The sequence below is a fragment of the Equus asinus genome, chromosome 5 (genome assembly GCF_041296235.1).
Source record: "Equus asinus isolate D_3611 breed Donkey chromosome 5, EquAss-T2T_v2, whole genome shotgun sequence".
Classification (NCBI taxonomy): Eukaryota; Metazoa; Chordata; class Mammalia; order Perissodactyla; family Equidae; genus Equus; species Equus asinus.
The window spans coordinates 94,527,429-94,537,952 of record NC_091794.1 but is presented as its reverse complement, the minus strand read 5'-3'; the positions used below and the strand labels follow the sequence as shown (position 1 = coordinate 94,537,952).

General features: G+C 56.2%; 1 protein-coding gene across 2 annotated transcripts; it reads right to left on the bottom strand.

Moving 5' to 3' along the window:
* Positions 1-128: 128 nt before the first annotated feature.
* Positions 129-8,738, bottom strand: SLC30A2 (solute carrier family 30 member 2). Of its 2 annotated transcripts, none has more exons than XM_014855177.3 (8): positions 8,444-8,738; positions 7,563-7,783; positions 6,824-6,970; positions 5,949-6,102; positions 5,043-5,199; positions 4,178-4,283; positions 3,014-3,148; positions 129-2,526 (listed from the first exon to the last, which is right to left on the bottom strand). In XM_014855177.3, exons 1-8 carry the CDS (start codon positions 8,491-8,493, stop codon positions 2,381-2,383), a joined length of 1,116 nt encoding a protein of 371 aa, XP_014710663.2. In that variant the 5' UTR covers positions 8,494-8,738; the 3' UTR covers positions 129-2,380. The 2 variants fall into 2 exon arrangements, with proteins under 2 accessions (XP_014710663.2, XP_044625989.2); XM_044770054.2 differs by having other exon boundaries at positions 129-2,521; positions 8,444-8,635.
* Between the last annotated feature and the right edge of the window lie 1,786 nt (positions 8,739-10,524).

Here is a 10,524-nt window from a genome sequence, read left to right as displayed (position 1 = left end):
TCAGGTTATAAATACCCCTATAGCAGCTGCGCGGGAGGGGGGGGGAGAGGCACGACTCTGGGATGGGGGTGACTCTAGAATGGTGCGGGTGGTGGGTCCAGCCCAGGTCCAGGGTGTCCGGTGTTTTCCTGCTTTGATGGCCTCGCAGCTTTGGAAACTCCCGTGACTAGCTCACTGGCAGGAACATGCCGTCCCCCAAGGCCTCGCCAAGGCCTCCCACTCCCATCCTCCAACTTGACCTCTGGTCCCTGGATGATTCAGGTCCTCCCTGGAGCCAATCACAGCTGGGGATGCAGAGGGCTCTCCTTTGGGAGGCATGGGGCTGCTAGATTCTTGAGGTGGAGTGGGGACAGGGAGTTACAGGGGAGGGGAGGCAGCCTGGCCCAGAGTCAAGAACAGCTGAGGGTGGGTGAGGAAGCACACAGCTGCAGCCCAGGCAGCCTTCCCAGGGTGGGGAGGACACGAGGGCCAGCCCCAGCCACAGAAAAGAGGCACCTTTCCCCTCCCCATTCACAGCTGCAGCACCCAGAACACTGAACTGCCTTGGCATGGCCTTGCCCATGGGGAAGGCACTGCCAGCCCCAAGGGCTCACACTGTGCCAACACACACCCCAGAGTAGGTCCCCAGCCCCTGCTGTAAAGGCAAACCTAGGGGAATGAGGCAGAAATCCCAGATGCCTCACACTGGCTGTGTGACTTCAGGGAAGTGACTCAACCTCTCTGAGCCTCAGTTTTCTCATCTGTAAAAATGGAGGACAGCAATGACTGTTTCTTGACAGGAGTGTAGGGACTTAGTATACAGCAAAGCCCAGGAGTCAGGTTCCTGGGGTCTACTATGGCTAGGGGGAGGGGGATTTGATTCCCCTGAGATTGGGGTGGTGTGGAGCTCGGCCACCAGCAGTCTCCCTACACACACACTTCCAAGCCAACACAAATGACTTCTCACAGATTTTAAAGGGCTGAAGAACCTGCTGATCTAGATCACAGGCAGCCCCAGATGACAGCGCTGGAAAGGCACAAAGAGGTCATTTCACAGATGGGAAGAGAGAGGCTCAGAGGGGAATGCAAGTGAACAACCCCTCTTCCTCCCAACATGGGTCAGGAGAGAGTCAACACAGACTCGGTGCTGCCGCTGGGGAGGCTGGGAGCCCACCAGCTCTTTGGCAAGGCAGCCTCGAGCCTCATCTCTCCAGAGTGAAGATAAAAGTAACCACTCTTCAACAGCCACCAGGTGCTTGGCCAACTTTGGCTCCAGTCCTCACAGCAACCCGGCGAGGTGGGTGTTAGCATTCTCAGCGGGCAGACAGACGAGAGGCACCGACTCGCCTAAGGGCACTTGCTTGCAATGGCAGACAGACCACTGGATGAGGGCTGCCTGATTGCCTGGCATGCTGCCTCCTCTGTGACATGGGGACAGGTCTCCCCCTTGTGTAAACACAAGCCACCCCCCAGTTCAGGAACCTTCACACACACCCCAGGAAGCCAGTGTCTCCTGTTCCAGTGCACAGGCCCTCTGTCCTCCAGTGCCGAGTTCTGTGCCGGTCAGGCCATACCGGCAACAGAGCTGGCCCAATCATATCTGATTTCATGTTCTGCGACCCCTGCCATACCATCAGGGCAAGAGGAGTGGGATAGGGACTGTGAGGCTCTTAGGGCAGGACCCGAGCTGAAGTCTCTGCCTCCCGGGCTGGGGAATAAAGAAGGAGGAAACCAGCTGGGTCGTTAAGCTTCCTCCCTCCAGGAAAGGGGAACACTTGGCTCACAGCTGAAGTGATGAAGGCACAGATAGGCCTCATCGCCCCCCAGCTCCCCATCTCAGGGGGACATGTACGAGAGTGCAGCGTCCTCACAACTCCCCAACCCCCATGGCCCCTTAAACCATGTTGTTAGAGGCTGAGGGAGGGCTCTGTTCCAGAGCTTCTTTACAGATTCATAAGGCAAAGGGCAGACAGACTGCAAAAGGGAAGTGAGGCAGGTAGGTGAGGGGACGTTGAGGCCAGTCTCCCCTCTATCACCCCTCATGTGCCCCCCCTGCCTTTCCTGAGGCTGTGGTAGGACGGTATTAACTGAGGATTAGGCGCACATTCAGCCCCGCCAGGAGCCCACCCAGGAGCTGGAGGAGCAGGGTCAACTAGCTGTGCGCCTGCCAAGTCCCCCTGCCAAGTCCCCCGCCGGGGCTGGCTGTGGTCAGGGGGGAGGCAGGGGAAGAGCCCCAATCTTGGAGTGGGGCAAGGCTCCTCCACAGTGAGCATGGAGCGGAGGTCAGGAGAGGGACCCTGGTTTACAGCTGGGCTAGGCAGAGTCTTGCTGGGCCTGAGGGACACTCAGTCCTGCCATCTGCAGGTCCTGGCCACTCCCCAGTTGGCACCTGGCCAGGCAGTCAGTCTGACGGGCCTTGGCATGCCTGACAGTCCTTCATGTCCTCAGAGTAGTTCTCGATCTGGATGGTCATGGTGTGGAAGTGGAACTTCCCCTGCAGGCAGGCGATGGCCGCCATCAGCACAGCCTGGGCATCTGCATTCTGCGCTGGGGGCCAAGAGGACAGACCAGGGGAGGCACCAGAGAACCGTTTACTCACTCTTGGGCCCTTAGGAGCAATCAGGAGCCCATCTCATACCCTACCCCCAGCAGAACAGGATAGGGGACCATGAGCCATCAAGGAACCCCCAGATTCCACGCCTGCACCAGGCAACCCTCTGGGTCCCATGCCTGGCACAATCCTGAAGAGCAGGAAAAGCACTGGCTTTAAGGCTCAGAATCTTTCCTCACCACTCATTAGCTGTACAAGCCTGGGCAAATGACTCTACCATCCCACCCCACCCCCAGCTTCAGTTTCTTCATCTATAAACAGGATTGTGGTGATCAAATGAAATACTGTGTATAAAGTGCTCGGCGTGGGGCCAGGTTCAATGCATGGGCTCTGCAAGCATCTGAGGTCGCTGGACCCATCTGGGGTGGCCCCAGGCCTCTGGCTGCTTCTCCCTCACCCGGCCCTGAGTACCCTGCCACTCACCGATGGCAATGTGGACAGACAGCACAGGCTGGGCCATGGTCAGCGCCCAGATATGCAGGCTGTGCAAGGCTTCCACCCCCTCCACCGACAGCAGCAGATCCCGCACAGCTGTGAAGTCCATGCCCTTGGGGGTCCCTGAGGACGGCAGGGACAGGGGCTGAAGGAAATTGCTCCCTCCCACCCAGGCTTGTTCCTGCTCTTCAAATGTCATCTCAGAGAAGACCTCCTTGGCACGCAGATCTGACGTCGCCCCACCCCCCAAATGATCCCCATCATGTCACTCTGTTGTATTTTCCTCTTCACACTTAACACCGTCAGAAATTATCTTATTTGTTAGCTTCTTGTCTGTCTCCCTCTCTAAAATGGAAACTCCCTGAGAGCAGGACTGTCTTGTTTACTGCCATATCCTTGGTGCCTAGAACAGTGCCTGGCCCTTAGTAGCTGCTCGATAAATGTTTTTTTGAATGGAAGGAAGAAGGAAGAAGGGAACGTGGGGATCTCCACCCCCACGTGGAGCAGCATCATTGTCTCTTTTACCTGCATCAGTCACCTTCTTGTAGAAAAAGCTCTGACGTGCAGCCCAACACTCCTGCTGACCCCAGACTGGCACCCAACTTCAGACTAACCCTGACCACACAGAGGCCCGAGACACAAGCTGCTGGGGCACCGTGAAAGCCGGTGAATCAGTGTGGTAACTCAGGGCAGACCATCTGCCACACCTCGAAGCCCAGCCATGTCCAACACTGACTGTTTTTCTGAGCCTCGGTCTGCCCCCTGTGCAATGGGAAGCATAATCCTCACCCATCTCTGCCTGAGGGAAGGCTGCTGGAGACTGAGGAAGTGTATGAGGAAGAGCTGGAGTGCCAGGTGCTACAGACACCACCCAGAAGCCACCCGGCTAGGCAGGGAGGACACATCTCAGCAGGGAGGAGGCACTCTTGGGGCCAGGAGGAAGGGAAGGTACAGTCCAGGGGACATTTCCAGGAACAGCCACACCTGAGGGCCCAGTTTGATGCCAAGGTTGGCCCGGGGCCCCAGGATGTTTTCAGCCCATGCCAGGCTCCAGATCATGGCTCCCCGCCAATTTGCTGGGATTCCCCTGCCCTGAATTTCAATTAGAGCTGGAGAGCCAAGAGCAAAAAGGGAGCCCCAAGCCCGGGTTACCTTCCATCAGCACCAGGATCACATCTCTCAGGACAGTCAAGGTTGTCCCCAGGACCAGGATGGAGAAGAGGAAGGTGCAGATGGGGTCTACACACTTGTACTCTGGCTACAAGAAAAGGGGAAGGCAGAGCTGGGGTTCACCACCACCACCTCAGCTTCCCTTCTCCCTTCCCACCCAGCACTGAGTTGGGGAGAGGGTCTCTCTGCAGGGTGGGCACGAGCCTCATCCTGGCCCTGCCTCCCAGTTCTCTACTTTTCATTCTGTGTCCAGAAGAACAGGCAGGACAGACCACAGTTCAGGATAAGACACAGTCCCTTCCCACACATCCTTGCCTAAGGGACTGAGACATGGACAGAACTAAAAGGAATCTTAGACATCATCTGGTCCAACATCCCCATTTTATAGATGGAGAAATTGAGGATCAATTAGAACAAGAGACTCACTCTACAGCACACGGGTAGTGAGGGGTGGAGCCAGGCTCCAAACCCAACACGTGGCTCTTTTTACTACACCACACTGTGCTATGCAGTGGGCAACGTCCAGGCTTTGGCAGCACACAGTCCTGGGTTTGAATCTGGCTCCACAATTTATCAGCTGTGTGATACTGTGCAAGTCACTGAACCTTTCTTAGCTGCAGAAAACACTACCACCTACCCGTCAGGGTTGTTATGAAGATCAGAAGTACTGACGCGTGGTAGGTGTTGGATAAATGTTCCTTCCCTCTCCCCAACCTTTTGCCCAGAGCTGGAATGGAGCTAGAATCTGGAAAGGGTCCTGTGCAGACAGGAGCCCCCAGATGATCTACACTCCCCTGCTCCTCCCCACCCCTGCCCCGACCTATTTCCCTCTGTCTCCAGCTCTGACCTTGAAGTATACAACATAGGCTGCCACCAAGATGCCCAAGCTCTGCAGAAAATCTCCAATCACATGGATAAAGGCAGCTCGGACACTGAGGTTCTCCTGCTGCTGGCTGGTGTCGTGGCTGTGCCCGTGGCCAGACTGGTGAAGAGTCAACCCCATTCTACAGAAGTGGAGACAAGCCAAGGGGCTCTCTGAGGTAACAGGAAGAGGCCAACCATTAGGGCTGGCCTCCCTCTGGGGCAAAAATCTCAACCCCCAAGACTGCATGATCCCTTTGGCCATGTGAGGAGCCCAATCCACACGGCCTTGGTTCAGAGGTCCACAGGAGAAAGGGCTCAGCTCTTTCAGATGGCAGGCTGAATCTGAGCACAAAGATGCGCCAGTGTCAAATCTCAGAGCAGGAGGGCACCATGGAGGTCATCGAGTCCCCCCCCCCCCCCCATCACAGATTGGGAAGCTGAGGCCTAGAGAGGGAAGTGGCTTGCCCAAAGCCACCAAACAAGGGAGAGAGCCCAAATGAGACACTCAGGCTCTAAACACCCTGCCTCTCACTGAGACCAATTTCAGGCACATCAGCTTGAGAAAGGACTTCTGCTGTGAGGGACATCTGCTCTTGCGAGACTAGACTCACCCCTCCCCACTTCAGGTATGAAGACTCCCAGGGTATTCACTGACATGTATGGGGGGGTGTGGAGTTAGTGCTGCCCTGGATTTATAACTCCTGATGGCCATGGCCTAGGCCTAAGGCAGGACCCAGGTGTTTCAGGGGCCAGAGCTTAGACCATTAGGGAAATCCTGTTCCTGTGGCCTGGAGTGCGGCATGGCCTCCTTCCACCGGGAGCAGGCATGTAGGTATGCATGTGAGAAGTTGGAGGAGGGAGGACTCACAGGGAACCAAGGCACACTCACATGATGTTCACGGCCACAGCACAGCCTGACGTGATCAGCATGGTCCCCCCCTCAATCTCATAGTCCCCAGAGATCAGCCGCTCCACCGCCAGGTACACCAGTATCCCAGTCACGACCCAGATGGACAGCACAGACAGCAGGGCTCCCAGGATCTCTGAGGAAGAACCCAACCCCCCACACCAATCTGAGCATGGGGCTCTAAGGCTAAGGAGGCCTCCCCCTCCCTCTGTGATCTCCTCTCCATCTCCCAGGAAAGTCAGAGCCTGGGTCTGGTAAAGACGGCTGGCATGGTGGCACCCTACTCCACCACTCACCCATCTGAGAATGTCAGAGCCACAAGGAACTTAACAAGTCATCTGGGTCAACACTTTTGGTTTTACATGTAAAGAAACTTACTTATTAAAATTTATACCTCTTGCTCAACTGGCAAACTGAGACTTCTGAGGAGGATGGGCTGGGCCATCATCTCCCACCAAGAGGAAAATGACAATGCAGCCCAGAAATGAACTAAAAGTGTGTAAAGCCTGAATCTTCCAGAAGACTTTGCTGACCTTTCCCACCCCCCAGAGCTGATCCATGGAGTTATGTGCAGAGTTAATGCCACAGTCATTTGTTCTGGAAGTTTGGCCATTTCATTTCTTAGGAAGGCGAACTCTTTCCCTGCAGGCTGGGCGTTCCCAGAGGACAGAGGATCAGAGCTCCCCCATCAGACAGGGAACTCCCAAAGGACAGAAGCCAAGGCTGACATCCTCTTCCCCCATCCAAGTCAGCCTCCTGGCCTCACTCAGGGTTCCACCCACTGCAGCCACCTAAGAACCCATGTCTTGACCAGCGTCCTCTCCCATCTCCATCCCCATCCCAATCTGGTCCCTCACCAGCTCGCTGCCAGCCGAAGTTCATGGTCTTGGTGGCCGCCCGGGAGGACATCCAGAGGGAGAAGAGGCTGATGAGCATGCTGGCAAAGTCAGTGAGCAGGTGGGCTGCGTCTGTCATGATCGCCAAGCTATGTGCTAGGTACCCACCTGCAGGGGCAGGACCAGGAGGATGGAGGATCCTTACCAGCTTCCCAAGGAGCCAACTTCCCCGACTGTGTGTGCAGCAGGGAAACCATGGGCTCTGGAGAAAGACATTGGATTTGGGGCCTCTCTACCCACTAGCTTGTGTAACCACGGGCAAGTGACTTACTTTCTCTGAGCCTCGACTTCTACTATTTGTGAAATGGGACTTCCAACATCTACTTAGAGGGTGAACATGAAAATCAAGCTCAAATAGGGCCTGGAAAGCATAGTAGGTACTCAGTAAACACTCTTTCCTTCTAGGCATTCAGCCCTTCCCTTACCTACTAGTTGTGTGTGATCTTAGACAAGTTACTTAACTTTAACGTTCCTCAGTTTCATCATCTGTAAAATCAGGCGAATAACAGCACCCATACAACAGGCAAAATTGTTATGAGGATTGCTTGAGACAGTGTGTATATAAAGGACTTATCATGGTGAGTGTTCAATAATTAGGGTTATTAGTATTAACATTACTGGGAACATCCAGGAGAAAAGCCTTTGGCTCATCCAGACTATCAATGCGTCAGTTTAATTTAATTAGCACAAAAGTCCTTACCAATGACTTCCCCAATCATGAACACCAGGCAGATGGCAGAAGCCACATAGAGCTGGCGCCGGGCTCGCTCCTTCTTGGGGTCCCAATGACTGTCAAGATCTTTCTGGGCGTGGCAGTAATGGTTGTTCTCAGTGGCCAGCTCAATGGCCTGCAAGTCCAGGCCAGGTGGAGGCAGAGGGATCCAGCCAGCCCCATCCTGCCTCAGAGACCCCTTGTAAGACCTGACCGGAGAGGAAGGGAGAGGGGAGCTGAGGGGGCAAGGAGGGCAGACTCTCTATCTCTCTGAGGGGGCTTAGCATTCCCATGTGTCCAACTGGAAGAATAGCTGAGGACACTCCAAACTCGACAGTCCCTGAAGAGGGACCAGAAGCCCGTGTTCGGAGGTGGGTGCTGGGGAAATGACCAGTCCAGGAGTCTTGGGGCCTTGGCCCGTGATGTTCCCTCCTCCCGCATCCCTCCCAGGGCCCTGAGGAGGCAAAGCAAAGACCTTGGGAAACGGCCAAGGGGCGGGGCTGGTCCAGCCGAGCGCGGAGAAGGAAAAACGCTCAGGCTCAGGGAGAAGGGCAGATTCCCCGTCTTGCGCACTTGGGGACACAGGGCCTCCCAGGACAGGGCTGCCCGGGGTCAAAGTGCTGGGCCGGGGGCGGGGCTCCAGGTATCAGACTCCCCACTAGCGGGCAGGGGTCAGGATCTGTGTTCGGCCGCAAGAGAAGGATGATCCTCGTGCCCACGCTCGATTTCCCCTTTTCCTTACCTCTCCCCAGCCCTCTTGTGCGGTCCCAATTCAAGTCGCCGCCAAAACCATCCACTGCCAGATGGCAAGCGGGGAGGTGCGTCTGATGCCGCTCCAATTCCCGCTCCTCCCCAGGCTCTCGCCTTACCCGGCTCGGGACCTGGCGTCCAACAGATGCTGCTTCTCCGTGGCCTCCATGCGCGCCGGGCGCCGGGTCCCGGAAGCCGCGTGCTATCGCCCGGCCGAGGGCGCTCTTGAAGTTGCGCGCGGACGCTCGGCGGCGCGCACTCACCTGCCGGGAGGACCCCGCGCGCCGCTCCCGCCGCCCCGGCGCGTGCGCCCCCCGCCCGCCCGCTCCGCTGCGCGCCTGCTCCGCCCCGGGCCCGCCGCGGCCGTCCCGCTGTCGCTCCTGCACCCGCTCCGCGCGCCGAGCGCTGGACCCCGCCGCTGCGCCCCGCGGCCGCCTGCCTTATCCGGCCTCCGCCACCCCGTGTGAAGCGGCCCGCGGCGCGTCGTGTGCAAAAGCTGGCGGGGAAGGGGGAGGAGGTGGCCGGCTGCAAAGGGCGCCCCGTCGCTGCACCCGAGCACCGGGCCCCAGCGCCCCCCGAGGAACGACCTGGCCTGCGACGAAAAGCCTAACCGCCTCCGCCCCGCGCTGCCGCCTGGCGTTACTGAATTAGGACTGGGCGAGGGCTGCGCGCACTCTCCCGGGCCGGGGCCGGCCGCGTCCTACCGAGAAGTTTTTGGACCTTGGTTTGTAGAAATCCACTTCGGGTGCCCTGAGAGCAGAAAAGTGGCTCTTAGAAGAAGGGCTCCTGACGCTAGGCTTGTGTCTTCCCCTCGGGCTGGAGACTCCTGAGGGCTTGATCGGTTTTCTTCCTCAGCCTGCAGATCCTTGAGATCGGCCGTGTTCTTCCGCTCCGGCTGCGAGGCTCCTCGGTTGGGGGTATGCCTCCCTTCAGGCTGGGGGAGTAGCCCTCCTTAGGTCTGGTTGGGACTGACCGACCCATCCTCGCCGCTGAAGCAGCACCAGTTCCCCCTGTCCTGCGCGATCCGATTAGAGTCCGGAGTGGCCAGCTTTATCTCCACTCCTACATGGAGCAGTGTGGCGCTTCAGCAGGAGTCGCCATCTGGGCAGAGCTGACGCCACCACCACCATCCCTTCTCCCCTGCCCCGCAGCAGCTCCTCTGGACTCTCAGTGTGGAAAACCTTTATCTCACACTTCCTGGCTTTCCTGCTATAGTCTAAGACCCTACAGGCTCAGCATTACCTAGAGAAAGTGTTAAAATTCAGGTCCCAGGTGCCAACAAATAAGAGGCATAAACTGCAAGAGAAGCAAAAAGTTTATTTGACGTTTCAAGAATTGCAATGTGGGGGGCTGGTGTGGTGGTGTATTAGATAAGGTTGCATGCTCTGCTTCTGTCACCTCGGGTTCACTCGTTCCATCCCAGGCACAGACACTGCACCACTGATCAGGCCATGCTGTGGCGGCCTCCCACATAAAATAGAGGAAGATGGTTACAGATGTTAGCTGAGCGCCGATCTTCCTCAAGTAAAAAGAGGAGGATTGGCAGCAGATGTTAGCTCAGGGTCAATTTTCCTCACCCAAAAAGGAAATGGATTGTAATTTGAGAGACACAGATTTGAGTAGAAATTCAAATGTGCTCCAGTTACAAGACAGGGGCTGAGGGTTTTTGTGGGAAAAAAGGAGGAAGATGAGGTAAGTTGTATTAAGGAAGAGTTCACTGGTGCTCCATGAGGCAAGGCTAGGTTTATACTTCGTAGATTGTCTTGAGATTCGGTCGACAGGCGAAAAGCTAGACTTGTACTTCATTGACTGGTTAGTGATTTGGTCATCAGCAAAGTCCAATTTCATCAGTCCTTACAAGCAGGATATTCTTGTCCTTATTGACTTTTTGGAATGCTGGCAGTTTTCTCCAGTTTGGAAGATAAAGAACACAAGACACGCAAGGCAATTCTTCTGAAACGGCTGCTCCGCCTCTGTTTTAATATGGCTCCACTCATGTCATCTTTCACATTTTCCCCTTTTGATCAAGATCTTTCTCCAAAAGCATTGCTGATCACCCATCAGTGCATCGTTGGTCCCTCATTGCCAGGAAAGGCTTAGTCCCAGTATGTCATGTCCCACATAGGAGGGAAAGCAGTTTCCTTAGGCCCCTTTAGGCCAAATTTGAGGAACAAGAGCACCAGAGCAGAGCAGGGCTCTT